The sequence below is a fragment of the Cydia fagiglandana genome, chromosome 4 (genome assembly GCF_963556715.1).
Source record: "Cydia fagiglandana chromosome 4, ilCydFagi1.1, whole genome shotgun sequence".
NCBI classification, from domain to species: Eukaryota; Metazoa; Arthropoda; class Insecta; order Lepidoptera; family Tortricidae; genus Cydia; species Cydia fagiglandana.
This window is the reverse complement of record NC_085935.1, coordinates 22,222,631-22,239,271: the sequence shown is the minus strand read 5'-3', so window position 1 is coordinate 22,239,271 and position 16,641 is coordinate 22,222,631. Positions and strand designations below refer to the sequence as shown.

Genomic DNA, 16,641 nt, shown 5'->3' with positions numbered 1-16,641 from the left:
TTGAATGTATTTTGTTAGTACCGAAGTTCATGTATGATCTCTGATACTTTTAGATTTAGGTAATTTAGAAAGATACTAACAGGGTATAATAATATATGTGCAGTAATGATAATATTGATAATATTTATGTTCATCTGTCATCTCATAAATGCCATTTTTGTCAGCTTGATACCCTATGAACTATCTATGAACGAATTGATACCTAATTCGAGCTCATTTTGTCATTTCATAAAAATAGTAAAGAGAATGAAATAAAATGAACTCGATAACTGTTACGGAAAAATATCGAATAAGAAAAATGTTAAAAATAAAACACTATTTTTTTACTTGCACTAACTAAACGTTATCTATGTACATTTGTAAACAAATACAACAGATGGCGCTAAAAGCGTTATAATATAACATACGAGCTCGGTTGATTATTTTACATAAAACGCACAATCGATTACGAAAAATATAGTACAAATAAATCTGATTATTCAAGCCATAACTTCCTATGAAGCTGAGAAATTAACTGAAGTTCCCAAAATGACGATTTCGAGAGTATTGATCTCTAGGTGTATTATACGAAGTTTCTTATGTATATTGTGACGTCGTGATCACGCCACCTTTCTAGGATCAGTTGCTGCAATGTGATTGGCCGAAGCCGCTACTCGCCCCCCCTACTAATCAAAATACGGGACATTCAACATGTCTAGTGACGAACCAAACGATTCGATATTTTATTTCCACGTCAAAGTGAAATCGATTATTAACTCGATTGCTAATAAATGATATTGTTGTAAGAAACTGATAAACTTCACAAATTAGCTTGAAATTCTAAGTTTATTTCATTTTATGCTAGTGTTTATATGTTCAAATATTGTAAGCCTTCAATACGTAAAAATAGTGAAGCGATAGACCATAACGATTGTGATATTCCGAATAACTTTAAAAAAACATCGACTCGGTATCGGTCGCACTAAACTTCAAAATGACAACAAGAAAAACACAACACTAGTATGTACGAAATCGAAGAACGTTGAGTGTTTATTTCGCGTTTATTTAAAGTTTGGTGATAATTTACAAGTGAAACATTACGAAGAGGTGCGCAGAAATCTAAGGTATGTACATGTAATTAAAGTTCGCACTTAAAAATTGCGTTGAAAGCCTTTTGTGCGTTCCATGCATAACCTATAAGAAAAAACCGCTCACAAAATTTTGGCCTCGATTTTCTACTTTCCGAAAACGTGTGCCTATTTAACAACGTTGCGTAAATTAGTAATTGGTCCTAAGGAACCTCGAATTCTGACGGCATGAAATGCCACTCATTCTTTCATTTAACTTTTTCATACTCTTTTCCTACCTACACTTTCGAGTAAGAATTACGACTGTGCGTCTCCGAAATAGAAATCCGATGTCCGCACATGCATGCTTTGTCTCTCTTGTACTTTGTTTGTTGAAGAAACTAATATTAAGAATTCAGGAATTACTACACTTATGTTTTTTATGTTATCCCTTGTAACTATTTACACCAATAATACGTCTTTGTATCGAAATCATTAAGTTTACTTGGCGACACTGTTTATATGAAATATTACCTCCTCTTTGAGGCAATTAGAAATAGGATTGCATAAATTTTGATAAATATGGTTAAGATTACTAACAAACTATAATGAGTCATAAGCTATTAGAAACTGTTATGCTCTCCATATTGGTTAAGAAAACTGAAGGACCTATACTTACAGATTAAGGCTTCATTTAAATATAGTAGTAAAAGGGTATTATGATTAAAAATTTTGTTTGTGTAATCAACAATAAAACATTTTTTTCTTTTTTATTCTCTAATTTATTTTTGTAACGGCTGAGTGGTAAGTGTGTATGGACTCTAACTCAATGTTTTGTGTACAGCATGATAACTCCTGTAAATATTGGTTGCGATTAATAAAATCACTGATCCCTTATCACTTGAGTGACTGATAGTGATAAAAAACTGATAAAGTACAAATAAAAACATGATGTATTACTCGCTGATGGTCTGATTGTGATAATCCTATACAATGGCTCTTAAACTTTTGCCAGTTAGGCCTTTTAGAAATAGAAATAAATTATTATTATTATAGCTCGTTTTTTTTAGCATTAGAAAGAACTTGCAAGAAGGTAAACGATCTTAACATGTCTTTTAATTGATAAACGCTTTTTAAAAATCAAAAACCATTACTTATGAAAGCAGAAGAATATAAATAATCGTATTAGATTCATAATTGTTACATATTTGCTGTAACTTATTTTTAAAATGTATTTTTCAATTAAAAGACACATCAAGATTGTTTACCTTATTTCTAATGCTAAAAAAAACGAACTATAGAAATAGAAATACTTTTCGACTTTTCCTCATGAATGAATGATTATGACCATAATTAAGTTTTTGCTTTATGCAGAATGACTAAATATATTTTTATTTGATTATTAGTCATTAATTTTTTGGTTCTGAGTAAACTTTATGCATATTGTAGGTGTTTTGGGTAGAGCCCTAAGTCATCATCGTCCATTACTTTTAATGTTTAGTTTAGTTCTATGTGAATATTGCAGCTTAAAATGGTAGTAGAAATAATTGTATGGATCAGAGAAGAAAACAAGGGTTTTGAAACTTTTGAACCTTAACTTAACCGCAGTTAACTTAACCTAGAGAGTCCAGAGACTAAAATGTCAGCATAAGTAGATTAGGCAGGTTATAAGTAAATAACTGTTGTGGCTTCCAACCGCTGTGGCGATCGGTCATAGATAGACTGACCGACATACATATTTACATACATATTTGAAACTACAGACATTTAAATTCAAAATTAGACACCAACAACCAGAGGACAAAATCACATCAGTACACAACAGACAACCGAAGGAGGCAGACGAAGATGTCCGCACAATGACTTAATAAAAAATAATATATTACCATTACCACACCTTAAAGCTAATAGTAAGAATGATTGTGGTATCATTTATACATTAAACATTTATACTTTTATTTACAGAAAAGATAAAAATTCTCATTTAGTAAATAAAACAACTATGACACTCAGGTATAAATGTGCTGGTGCAACTGCTAGCAAAGTATTGTCGTATTATAACCTCGTAAGACCCAAGCCAATTTTAGGACTTTTGAATTTCGAACTTTCTTTATTTCTGTAAGAATTCATAACTCGAATTTAATTTGTTCTTGTACAAGTACGCGGGGACTTACGAGGTACACGGTTCACTCTTAGTCAGCAATGTTTATGTAAGATTGTTACCCGATTATAACATTCTGATTAAAAGTCCTGTTCTGAGAAAACGATTTCAATGGGCGGACGGGCGGTAGACAACAAAGTGATCCTATAAGGGTTCCGTTTTTCCAGTTTCAGGTACGAAAACGGAACCCTAAATCGACAAGACTCGAGTACTATCGCCCACACAGTTAATTGTACATCGGTGGAACTTACGCCTTTTGTAATAAGGTCCACCTGTGTACAGTTAGGAGTGTTACAACTCTAGGTCCGCGGAGGGGTCCTAATTGAGTCAGTGGCGGCGGAAGTTCAAAGTGCACGTCCTTGTTCCCCCAGAGACGGTCCGCCTATAAATATCTGTGCAATAGCTCAGTAGCAACGTGATTACCTGTGTTAGTAATCAGTAATTACTAATATCAATTGTACAATCGTATAAGATATGTAAATCCTAAAAAATCCTGGATCGCGCTGTTTCATGGTAACTGAATTGTCAAACTTTAAACGATAACTTGAGGTGGCGCCATCTACATAAGCTGCCTAAATCGAAATACGAATTAGTCTCAGATTGTACAGTCGACGTCAAAGAGATCTTTACGACTAACGTTACAAAAAATTATTTACACGACTTTATTGTCATAGCATTTAGGTCGTGTAAACATTTTTTTGTTACTTTGGCTGTAAATTTCTCTTTGACGTCGACTGTACAAAAGTGTAAACTGCGAGAGATGAAGATGATGATACATAAAGATACGAGCAATCTTTACGGCAGTAGGTATAGTTGATCTAAATCTGAATATTACCACAGAATAAATAATAGTACCTACTACCATACAGAAAGGAAGCTTCCTACAAAACCGAAGTTTGACAGCGGTTCAGGGTCGAATCATCCCAACTAACAAATTGGTCATAAGATCTGAACCTTTTACGACTGATTAATCGTAGATGCGTCGTAAATAAGCAAGGTTTACAACGTGACGTTGTATAAATGTCATTTATACAGCACTTTAGTTTTAAAGCAAATTGTGCTTAAATCACAGTTGTACAAACGTTTGTATAACATAGTAATAAAGTTTTTATACGACAATTTAGTCATTGTCGTATAAAAGTTTTAACCAAGATTTTTTCCCGGATTTACAACTTCAATATGACATCTTACAGCACTTTGGTCATAGAAAAGCTTTATGAGTGACTATTGTACAACTAGTCATAATATCAGCTTTTTACAGCTGTTAAATTGCTAAAATGCCATACAACAGTCATAAACACGACCGTCTTATAGTTAAAAGATAGGGATTACGACTTATAACTGTTAAGTTCTCAATACAGTGTTGATACGCAGAATGTTAAAATTAGATTGGAAAAAGTGGAAGCAGTTCAAAAGGAGCGGTACTTATAGACGCAAGGTTCGTCAGAATTGTGCTTCTTTACTTACTAGCACAGACATAACTTCAAAACGGTTTGTTTCGCCTAGTAGTGTAAGTACCCAGCACCTGCAGCCAAGAGAAATAAACGTACCGGAGAGTGATGGTTCCGTACATAATTTTTTTATTGAACGTACGTGTGATGAGGATTTCCATGAAAAAGAGAGTATTGTAAGCGATGATAGTAGTGATAATAACGAAAATGATAGTCAGAATATTATTAAAGATTCAGAATTCCGCGCAGAAGTGGCTAAATGGGCTTTAGAGCACAATATCCCGCATACTGCTCTAAAGGATTTATCTTGTATTTTATCTAAAAGACTGCCACACGTATTACCAAAAGATCCAAGAACACTGCTAATGACAAATAAGGAAGACTTGAGTATTACAGTTGTGGATTCTGGAAATTATTGGCACAACGGATTACTACGTCCCTTAAAGGAACGTTTGGAAAAGATTAGTGATGTGCCAGACAATATATCCCTAAATATTAATATAGATGGATTGCCAATTTACAATAGCTCGAAACATCAGTTATGGCCAATACTGTGCAACATTTATGAAATTCCCAGTTTACCAGTGTTTGTTATAGGCATATATGCCGGTGAAAATAAGCCCACTGATTTAAATGGCTACTTTAGTTGTTTTGTGGCTGAAATGAACGGTCTTGAAAATGGCTTAATAATTACCGACAAAAACGGATTGGAAAAAAATATTCAAGTGAAAATAAGGGCTTTTCTTTGCGACTCACCAGCTAGAGCGTTGATAAAAGGTAAATTATATTATTACATATATATTATTTTACATACATACTGTATAAAAACTTCACTAGTGATTTATTTTATTGAAATAAATCACTAGTGAAGTTTTTACCTATACCTAAATTTTATTTCTCGATACAGGCATATTAATACTTATGTTTCTGTATGAACTTGTTAGGTATACTTAGTTTTTATTTTATTTATTTCACTCTGCAAACTTGTATAGTTACTTATTAATTCTTTTTTATTCCGAATTATTTAAATTGGTAATTAATTTTGAGTTATGTTTCAGGAGTTTGCAACTTTAATGGGAAAAATGGCTGTCTGAAGTGCACTGTATTAGGCGAATATTCACATCGAAGCCACACCGTGATATTTACCAGAGTGGGCTGCCCAAAACGAAATAATGAAGATTTTCGCTTAAAGAAGTATGGGTTACACCACAAAAGTGACTCGCCTCTACTTCAACTACCCATCGACATGGTTGAAGATTTTCCTGTCAGTGATTCACTGCACCTTATCGATCTAGGAATCATGAAAAGACTGTTAACCGGCTGGAGGGATGGCAATTTTGGCACGTATGTAACAAAGTGGCGTGCCCGAGATATCGAAACAGTTTCTCAGTTTCTCTTAGGTTGCACCCTACCCAAAGAAATACACAGGAAAATGAGAGCTCTTAATGTATTAGCTTACTGGAAAGGGTCAGAGTTTCGCTGTTTCTTATATTACTTGAGTTTCATTGTCTTGAAAGATGTATTGTGTGGAGAAGCTTATCATCACTTTTTAGCCTTCTTTTGCGCCATAACTATATGTTCCAATGAGGAACATTTCATGTTTCTTCGCTTAGCCGAGCAGCTCTTATTTTTCTTTTTAGAACACTTTAGAGATTTATATGGAGAGGAATGTATGACAAGCAATATTCATAACTTGTCACACATTATTGATGAAGTACAAAAGTTTGGTAAACTTCAAAATTTTAACACTTATCCTTTTGAAAATAAACTCAACCAAATAAAGCAATTAATAAGACAGGGAAATAGCCCACTTGCTCAAATCGCAAAACGTTTAAATGAAAAAAATATTATTGAAATAGAAATGATAAGTGGTATTCAGAAAACAATCCCGTATATTAAAGTGTGCAGAAGTAAAGATGGTCCTATTACAGTTCTTTTTCTTGAAAGTTTTATTTTGTCTACACAATGGCAAAATAAGTGGTTTTTGACAACTACAAATGATGTTGTCGAAGTAAAATCAATTAATAACAGTGGGGATGGTAATATTTGTTTGACTGGATGTTCTATTCAAAATCTCCAAGACGTTTTTAAAACACCAGTAAAATCTTCATTATTTCACATATATAAATGTGCAAGTGACGTTATAATAAAACAAAAGAAAGTTTACCAATTATCTCATATAAAATGTAAGCTTGTTGTGACTAATTATAAATCAGAGTATTATTTTGTACCTTTGTTACATACACTGTAATTTATTTAATAAACAGTTAAATTTAAACAATCACGATTATTTTATTTATTTAGCAGTAACGAGTTATTATGTCGGTGGTGGCACGCTTTTTAATACCAAATTAAAGTAGATTTTTTCTTTGCTTTAGATAGAGGTTCAACGTTGACGTAGACGACGCACTTGATAAATAAAATAAACATATCTGCGAGAAAAAAAAAAAAAAAGTAAAAAAAAATTACAGTAGGTATGTTAGTAGTATGTAGGTATGTATGTTAAATTACAGTAGTATGCAAAAGCGTAATCTGCAAAACGTAATTCAAGACCAAAAAATGAGAGAGGCTGTATCAGGGACACAGCCGCTATGGCTGACGTGAAACGTGGTGTGGACCGCCAATGCGAAGGCCGAAGGCCGAGCTCCGCGTAGGGCCGAAGGCCCGAAGCGTCCAGGATTTAAGTGCTTTAACATAGAACAATAGTAAAAGTGTCTAAATGCGAAGGCCGAAGGCCGAGTTCCGCGTAGGGCCGAAGTCCCGGAGCGTCCAGAATTTAAGTGCTATAACACAGAAAAATAGTACAAGTGTCTAAATGCGAAGGCCGAAGGCCGAGCTCCGCGTAGGGCCGAAGGCCCGAAGCGTCCAAGATGTCAGAGCTTTAGCACAGAAAAATAGTAAAAGTGTCTAAATGCGAAGGCCGAGGGCCGAGCTCCGCGTAGGGCCGAAGGCCCGAAGCGTCCAGGATTTAAGTGCTATAACACAGAACAATAGTAAGTGTCTAAATGCGAAGGCCGAAGGCCGAGCTCCGCGTAGGGCCGAAGGCCCGAAGCGTCCAGAATGTTAGTGCTTTAACACAGAACAATAGTACAAGTGTCTAAATGCGAAGGCCGAAGGCCGAGCTTCGCGTAGGGCCGAAGGCCCGAAGCGTCCAGGATTTAAGTGCTATAACACAGAACAATAGTAAGTGTCTAAATGCGAAGGCCGAAGGCCGAGCTCCGCGTAGGGCCGAAGGCCCGAAGCGTCCAGAATGTTAGTGCTTTAACACAGAACAATAGTACAAGTGTCTAAATGCGAAGGCCGAAGGCCGAGCTCCGCGTAGGGCCGAAGGCCCGAAGCGTCCAGGACATCAGTGTTTTAGCACAGAACAATAATACAAGTGTCTAAATGCGAAGGCCGAAGGCCGAGCTCCGCGTAGGGCCGAAGGCCCGAAGCGTCCAAGATTTAAGTGCTATAACACGGAACAATAGTACAAGTGTCTAAATGCGAAGACCGAAGGCCGAGCTCCGCGTAGGGCCGAAGGCCCGAAGCGTCCAGAATGTTAGTGCTTTAACACAGAACAATAGTACAAGTGTCTAAATGCGAAGGCCGAAGGCCGAGCTCCGCGTAGGGCCGAAGGCCCGAAGCGTCCAGGATTTAAGCACTATAACACAAAACAATAGTACAAGTGTCTAAATGCGAAGGCCGAAGGCCGAGCTCCGCGTAGGGCCGAAGGCCCGAAGCGTCCAGGACATCAGTGTTTTAGCACAGAACAATAATACAAGTGTCTAAATGCGAAGGCCGAAGGCCGAGCTCCGCGTAGGGCCGAAGGCCCGAAGCGTCCAGGATGTTAGTGCTTAAACACAGAACTGACAGACTGGACGCTTCGGGCCTTCGGCCCTACGCGGAGCTCGGCTTTCGGCCTTCGCATTTAGACACTTGTAATATTATTCTGTGTTAAAGCACTGACATCCTGGACACTTCTTGCCTTCGGCCTTACGTAGAGCGCAGCCTTCGACCTTCGCGTTTAGTTAGACTCTTGTACTATTGCTTTGTGTTTGAATACCGAAGTCGCACATCTCGCGAATGCGTTATGTATTATAATAATTTTGGATAATATCTAAATTTTATCTGTAAAGATTATTTGGGGTCATAATGATTCACTGTATCTAGATGAACTTGAATGCAGCATTTGATGGGTAATTTTAAAATAATTAATTACAGCGTCACACCTATTTAAATAATTAAATGATCAATTCATTTTGGAGTAATGAATGTAACGATTAGGTACAATTTTTTTTGTAAATAACACACCAAAATTACGAGAATAGATATTTTATACGGGTAATACACGTTTTATAGCAAACTCCTTCGTGTCTTTCCTGTAGCCATCGCATTTAAGGGAATCTAAGGGTCTCCCCAAATATATCGACGCGCATTCGGCAAAAGCCGATAGGAAAAAGCTTTATGTCGGCGCAATAAGAGCGAAAAAGTCGTCGTTCGGCTCGGCTCGCATCGGCCGGCTTCTTCGCTCTTATTGCGTGGACATAAAGCTTTTTCCTATCGGCTTTTGCCGAATGCGCGTCGATATATTTGGGGAGACCCTAAAAGCATTTTTTTACGCAGCACCTTTACAGGCAGAATATTTCATTCAATACTTGAGACTCAAATGAGAAAAACGGGATATATATGAACCACAGTCGTTACCTTTTATAGTACCTAGTGTCCACAGAAGTGACCTTTTCTAAATTATGTTTTACCCATTACATCAGAAAGTACCTAACTAAGATTACTATATACTTACTAGCATTAGGAACTCGGGATTGTCAAGCAGCCGTCATACGTTATATGTGTTCTATCAAAGTACCTAACTCGCGCCGCCGCGCCGCCTTAGATGCTAATGCATTATTTGAGGAGATGAGCATGTATTACTACGGTGAATGTGGTATTAAAAGAACCGTTATTGCTTTATCTTACTATTTCAGGTATATTTTGTCAGTTTTGCGCCCTATTTTTCGCACACGGTGGCCTCAAACAAGAGCAGTGATAAAAATTCTGTAAAAACTGTCACATTTTTATGTTTTAGCAGCTTATTATAATTCCACGTACTTTATTTTACTCATTTTTCATTAAAATAAAATAAGATCTATCAAATGGCACCAATTTTACCGAAATCGGTTAATGGGCTGATGAGTCATTACTAAATGAACACTGAAAATAAGGGTCATTTTAGCTCCGAATACGTCGTGTCTAGCGCAGAATCAGCGCCATCTATGTCAGCGGCACGTACTGTTCCGAGTAATGGCTACTTTCTTCTATATATCTATATCAAAACTATGTTTGTAGGTATTATAGTTTCTGAGATATAAGCCGCCGCGCCATAACACTTTTCGTTACACTTGGTTTTTGGTCCGGCACCTCTACTACGGCTTTTTAAAGACGTTTCACGTCAAAAAAGTAAGAAATGTTGCCACTTTTTTACTAGCGCTTCTTGTATTTATGTAAAAATATTATTTTAATCGTAGGAGTAATATTACTAATAATAAATAAATTATCTTAGATCTTATTTACAAACAAATTATTGCAGTGGCAACATTGTCTTACTTTTTTTGGTCTTGAATTACGTTTTGCAGTATAGTTCTATCAATTTACTAAGGAAAAATAAATAGTAAGGAAAAGAAACTGCTGGATTTTTTACTGTATTTGTTTATTCAAAATTATCCGTGGCCTACTTGCTCACTTCTTCACACTCCCTTATAATCTAAATAATTGAAAGACACAGTCGCCATCAAATATATTAATGATATACACCCTGAAGTTCAGGGTGATCAAAAGCAACTGAACATGGACTCTGATAACACCCAGCCCCTCTAGCACATCTTACAATGCCACTTCGATCGCGCGCGATAGAGAATACCCGTCTCTTTTTAAGTGTACTATAACCTGAAAAAGAGGGTAGTCCCACTCGCGCCGCTTCTCGAGTTGCGCGGTTAAGGTGGAGGTTCGCGCCGCGACATAAACAAGCGACCGAGACAGAAGACCGCGACCGGAGACCGAGACCGTCACTTGACGTTAGGCAACGTATAAGCGACAGTTCGCGAAGAGACAGAGACTCTCGCGTCTCTGTCGCCTGTATCTGTCTCGCGAGCGAACTGTCGCTTATATGTTGCCTAACGTCAAATGACGGTCGCCGTCTTCGGTCACGGTCTTCTGTCTCGGTCGCTTGTCTCTGCCGCGGCGCGAACTTCCACCTTTACTAGAGGGGCTGACAATTGAGTCGTGTTCAGGTTTTTGTGAGTAAATAATTCGCTCCGATATATCTAATGGCGATAGTACTTACACTTTTATTAAAAACAGATATACTTACATAAAATAAAACTCAAAAAACAACTATTTGGGTAAACTTTAAACTCACAAACAAAACCCATATTGTGGAAAATTAGAACAATGCTAACAAATTTTATAAATCAATAAGAATAACTAAATTATTGATGGACAATTGTCTCATACAAAAATATTGTACACCTATGTACTAAATGAACATAAAAAAACTTTTTTTTTTAACAGAACATCCTTGTCACAATGTTGACACCGTAGGTTAATAATGGAAAGTTGGAAAAAATCGAACAATTTTTATAAATCAATAAGAAAAACTAAATTATTGATGGACAATTGTCTCATACAAAAATATTGTACATGTAAGTACTAAAGGAACATACAAAAACGTTTTTTTTTAAACAGAACATCCTTGTCACAATGTTGACACCATAGGTTGATAATGGAAGGTTGGAAAAAATCGAACAATTTTTATAAATCAATAAAAAAACTAAATGAATATTTTAAAAGTAGACTCACCATACAGTCAGCAGCAGAAGTTGCTAAGCGGGCGATGTATTCAAATTGATCTTGACGCGACTTTATTGTTAAGAGAATAAGAGCGTGTCAATGTAATTTTGAACAGCTCGCCCGCTTAGCAACTTCTGCTGCTGACTGTACAAAAATAATGGAATGAAATGGATATATACTGAGGGGACGTAAATGAACTTAATTTTTTTATAACAAATCACTATCATCACTGGAATTATTGTCTTGGGTAATTTTATGCGGATCTTGGTCGGATATGTTTGCTGCATTTACTTTTGTTTGTTTAGGTAGATCTGACAACGCTTGAATTTTTTGTTTGGTGCCTTTAGGCCTATTTCTACTAGTAGAGGCTCGAATTTGCTTGCAATTACTCCGGGAGACAGAGTTCCGCAGGACACTTTTAAAAAACATCGTACATTCCTTTTTTGTAAAGTGCTTGTCAGACATTCTGACTAAATCGAAAAAGAAATCGAATATGCGTATGTAAGCTCGAAAACATATCTTTGGTTCTTCTGTTTTAGAGCCTCCAGTCCAAGAACACTGATTCATAAACTCCCTACAAAATATTAAGTCAACAAATATGTATGCATTGTCAGCTCCTTTTCCTTTCTCTCTACCACACACCACAGAAAACTTTTTTACTAGTTCTGCTTTATAAGTAGCATCCTTTAGTTTCATTTCTAGTGTCTCAGCCTCTTCTGCGCTAGTGATTAATTTGAAATTTACTTCCTTCGTTTCAGACGTGACACACTTTTTAATTAACTCGTCGAATTGCGTACTAAGCTCTACCGTTTTAAGAAGAATGTGGTTTTGGTTTTCGCTTAACAGTTGTTGGTTTTGTAGAATTAATTTCTGGTTTTCTAATATTTGTGTCAAAGTTTCGTTTATTTTATCTGTGGTTGTTCCTAATTGTTCTTGATGTGGCGTGGTATGCAGTAGATAATTATAAGTTTCATCATTCATCACCACTTCTTGAGATTTGTTGAGTACTTCGTCTCTAGGTGATAAGAAACCTATTTCTATAGTATTCGGAAACGGCGACTGCTGGGTAGCAGGTTGAGCTGTTGAATTTTCGCCTCTTTCTGGAGTGATAGGATACGGAAACTCCGATACATTCGGCTGGCCGGTTGATATTGTGGCATTTGATGGTGTAAGCGTTGGATTTTGGGTAACTGTTTTCATTACCGATGCCGGACTTTTAATACGCGAACTTTGTTTCTCATAATCCTGAAAATTAAATTATAATATTAACTTTACAAACATAGGAAATCACAATAAGCGGCTTGTATGTGGGATAATTTGTAGTTTTTAGCTAAATAAACATTAATTATATAAAATATTAGTACACTTAAGGGAAGTACGGGCTAGTGCTCGTCACTCCATATAAAAAGTTGCATTTCGAGCTGCATCAGTCGCCTAATCTGCAAAACGTAATTTAAGACCAAAGTAAGACAATGTTGCCACTGCCATAATTTGTTTGTAAAATAGTAAATTCCTTTTGATAAATAATCACGCTAGGATAATTTATTCATTAGTAATTTTACTCCTATTATTTAAAAAAGTACTTTAATTTACTTATTTGTACATAAATAGAAGACGCGCTAGTAAAAAAATGGCAATATTTCTTACATTTTTTGATCTTGAATTACGTTTTGCAGTTTAGTTACTTTATTATCCTATTTATGTGAAAAACTATTTAATCTCACCTGATTTGGGAGGTGGAAATAGGGGACTACCGCAGCTTGAAATGCAACTTTATATATCAAGCGAACGCCATAATTACATTTCTACTCTTAGGGCTGGTGCCCACTAGTGTTTTTGACGGCGGTTTCTCGGCGGAGCGGGAATTCGGCATGCTCGCGGCGAGTACGGAAAGGTATCTCTGCGATTATTTACCGCCTTCAAGCCACCGCGGTGTCGTCGCGTGGGTGCGATGTCACCGCAGCGGCATGACTGAGACCGTAAATTTTCTACGCGTGCACGATTCCGCGGAGACACCACCGCCAAAAATGCCAGTGTTCACAGGCTCTTAGTTCCTGGGCTACCCAGGCGCTAGTTTCACGAATCTAAACAAACGACAGATACTCACCTCTAAACACTCTAGAGCCAAATTATCGAAGTTTCTGTTATGAAATGTTGTGGGCTGAAGCTTGTGAAGCCTTCTTTTTTGTTTAGCTGGACCTGGGTCTTCATTTTCTGTATCTGCATAAGGTTCAGTGTCCGAGTAATCGCACATTCTCTCTATTTCTTTTTCTGCTTCTTCATGTGATTCTATGTGTCTCCTTTTAACAGTGCAACGTGATTTGAGCCAGTTCTCTTCCGGACCATTATTATCATTTTTTTTTAATTTTTCAGCGTTTTTTTTAGGCCACTTCAAAATCCCATTATCCTCCCAAGTATCTGGAATGCTGGTTAAAACAGATTTCCCCTTTTCCACCGTTTGCACTATTTTATACGGCATGGCTGAAATCATGAAAGAAAAATATGAGCCAATAAGGAAAACGTCAGTGTGCTCGACTCGCTAGTGCCCATTAAATGACACCTATCACCTTTAATGGCATTGACATAATTCTAAAGATGACATGTATTGGGACAGCGTCGAGCTCAAGAACATCTATCTTAGTAATTAAAAATATGTAGTAGGACGACGATGAACCGGATCATGCCCCTAGGACAAAGGGGAAGGGGGTTTTCACGTCTAGCTGAGCATTTCTCAAAAAGTTTGTACTTATAACTATTACGATCACATCTTAGATTTCTATAAAAATTGGTATGCTGGTAAAGTACACGAAGCTGAACAACTTCCACCATATTTTCCAAAATGTCCCAGAAAGTTTCTATGAAACATTCCTTTTTTTTACCAAATGTGTAAGGAAATCTGGTAACAAAACAGGAATGTTTCATAGAAACTTTCTGGGACATTTTGGAAAATATGGTGGAAGTTGTTCAGCTTCGTGTACTTTACCAGCATAGGTACCAATTTTTATAGAAATCTAAGATGTGATCGAAATGTACAAAAATAAATTAATTCTACAAAACCAACAACTGTCAAGCGAAAACCAAAACCACATTCTTCTTAAAACCAAAGACATATGTAACTTCGTATAAGATGAATAAAGTCTAAGGAAAAAACGTGCCTCGGAAACAAGAAAATGTCATTCTCGGATAGATGCCGCACACACCTTTAGCCTAGTCTCGGCTAGATGGCGTGACGACACCGTTTCATATTTAACAATTTTAACACATATGTAGATATCAGTGAATGAACATGGATCAAAATGATACAAAAATAATAAAATCATTCATCATTTATCCATATGTATACATTTTTTAAATCCATAAAATCATTTATCCCTATGTATACATTTTTTTGATAATTTTATACGTTTTCATTTTGAGTTTTAGTCGTGTGTGTGTGATGGCAGTAAATTTACTGTGACTACAAAATTTACTATGACAGGACCCCTCTAAAACTCTAAAACAAAAAGAATAGATAGTAATCTATTCTTTTTGTTAAAACGGTAGAGCTTAGTGCGTAATTCGACGAGTTAATTAAAAAGTGTGTCACGTCTGAAACGAAGGAAGTAAATTTCAAATTAATCACTAGCGCAGAAGAGGCTGAGACACTAGAAATGAAACTAAAGGATGCTACTTATAAAGCAGAACTAGTAAAAAAGTTTTCTGTGGTGTGTGGTAGAGAGAAAGGAAAAGGAGCTGACAATGCATACATACATATTTATTGACTTAATATTTTGTAGGGAGTTTCTGAATCAGCTAGTGTTCTTGGGCTGGAGACTCTAAATCAGGAGAACCAAAGATATGAACTTTTTGAGAATTGCTCAGCTAACGAGTTACAAATTACAAGCGGTAAAAGTCTGTTTGCATCGAGACGTAAGTATTGATAAAAGACTTCCGCTAATATTTTTTTAACTTGTTGCTTCATGAAACGGACCACTGGTGTTGAAGAAATAGACATTAACCTTTATCTAAGTATATCAAGATTCCTAAAAATACGTAGGTATGTTGTATTAGCGATTTGATCGATGCTCCACAGCATATCTACTCCCCACGCGTCTCAGTCGCCAACTAAAACACGTCCTGACAAGCGCTGAGCGCTGCGCACTAGGGTTGCCAACTTTTTTTTGGTGCAATATAGTATTTTCCAGAATAAGGCATCAGGACTATAGTACATTTCAAAAAAATATAGTACTATACGTTTAATGGGAAATATAGTATTTCAGCGTACTATATATTTTTCCAAAAGTATATAGTACGGAGAGCCAAAATATAGTACAATTCTATATAATATGTAACGGTGCGTATAACGAAACGTTATGGCTCCTCTACACGATGGCCCAACCTATTGATCCAATATGTTGGGCGAACGTGTAGAGGGGGTATTGGTGTCGGTTGGCTTATATAGCGCGCGGGATGGCGATTTGTTGGCCGTGGTGTCGGTTTTTCGGCCACACATCAAAGGGATTGGGCAAGCGATGGCGGTACGCATCTACACGTGGCCGAATCCACAGTGCGTACTCGAACGCGGTCGAGTGCGGATGTTTGTGCTCAGTATCAATTTTCGTTTTTTTTTTTATTAAAATGACTAGTACGTGGCCTCGTTATGGAAGTAATGAAGGAATAGGAAATTTACGCAGACAGTACATTTACAATTTAAATAAATAAATATAACAATACATACTTATACTTAAATAAATGAATATTAGATACATATCTAACTGTATATAGTAAGTACCTACATTGCACAATTTGCACAGCTATGTTGGTAAGCAAGTAACAAAATTAAATAAAAATTATAATATGCTCTAAAATAATTTAAGCAAATTATAAGGTAACATGAAATTATAAAAGATATTTAATTAATTTAATTCTTTAAATAAAATCTAACATTAATTTATTTTCGGGAAGTAGGTATCATCAAAAAACTCTTGCAGCTACTACGACATTTTTTTGAATTACTTTATGATGCAACGGCTAATGCTTCCACGTCCATCTTGGAAACCAGTTAGATCGGTACTGAATGTGGCCATCGTGTAGACAAGGTCATCTCGTTGGTGCAGCGCTCGGCCATCGTGTAGAGGAGCCATTACACTATCAACCTTCATACTATTTCTGGCACCAT

General features: G+C 36.5%; 2 protein-coding genes across 2 annotated transcripts; one reads left to right on the top strand and one right to left on the bottom strand.

Annotated features, from left to right (window-relative positions):
- Positions 1-5,320: 5,320 nt before the first annotated feature.
- LOC134663368 (uncharacterized) lies at positions 5,321-7,059 on the top strand. Its single transcript, XM_063519731.1, has 3 exons — positions 5,321-5,435; positions 5,717-6,568; positions 7,037-7,059. The coding sequence occupies exons 1-3, from the start codon at positions 5,321-5,323 to the stop codon at positions 7,057-7,059; spliced, it is 990 nt and encodes a 329-aa protein (XP_063375801.1).
- A 4,613-nt stretch (positions 7,060-11,672) lies between these two features.
- Positions 11,673-13,807, bottom strand: LOC134664197 (uncharacterized). Its single transcript, XM_063520783.1, has 2 exons — positions 13,591-13,807; positions 11,673-12,728 (listed from the first exon to the last, which is right to left on the bottom strand). The coding sequence occupies exons 1-2, from the start codon at positions 13,735-13,737 to the stop codon at positions 11,691-11,693; spliced, it is 1,185 nt and encodes a 394-aa protein (XP_063376853.1). The 5' UTR covers positions 13,738-13,807; the 3' UTR covers positions 11,673-11,690.
- Positions 13,808-16,641: the final 2,834 nt, after the last annotated feature.

Excerpts from the sequence above, each read along its gene's own strand:
- LOC134663368 (XM_063519731.1), top strand. The coding sequence starts at position 5,321 with ATGAACGGTCTTGAAAATGGCTTAATAATTACCGACAAAAACGGATTG. Across the intron at positions 5,436-5,716 it reads AGCTAGAGCGTTGATAAAAG|GAGTTTGCAACTTTAATGGG; the intron begins GTAAATTATATT and ends GTTATGTTTCAG. Across the intron at positions 6,569-7,036 it reads GTATATTAAAGTGTGCAGAA|ATAGAGGTTCAACGTTGACG; the intron begins GTAAAGATGGTC and ends TCTTTGCTTTAG.
- LOC134664197 (XM_063520783.1), bottom strand. The coding sequence starts at position 13,737 with ATGTGCGATTACTCGGACACTGAACCTTATGCAGATACAGAAAATGAA. Across the intron at positions 12,729-13,590 it reads TGGCTCTAGAGTGTTTAGAG|GATTATGAGAAACAAAGTTC; the intron begins GTGAGTATCTGT and ends TTTAATTTTCAG.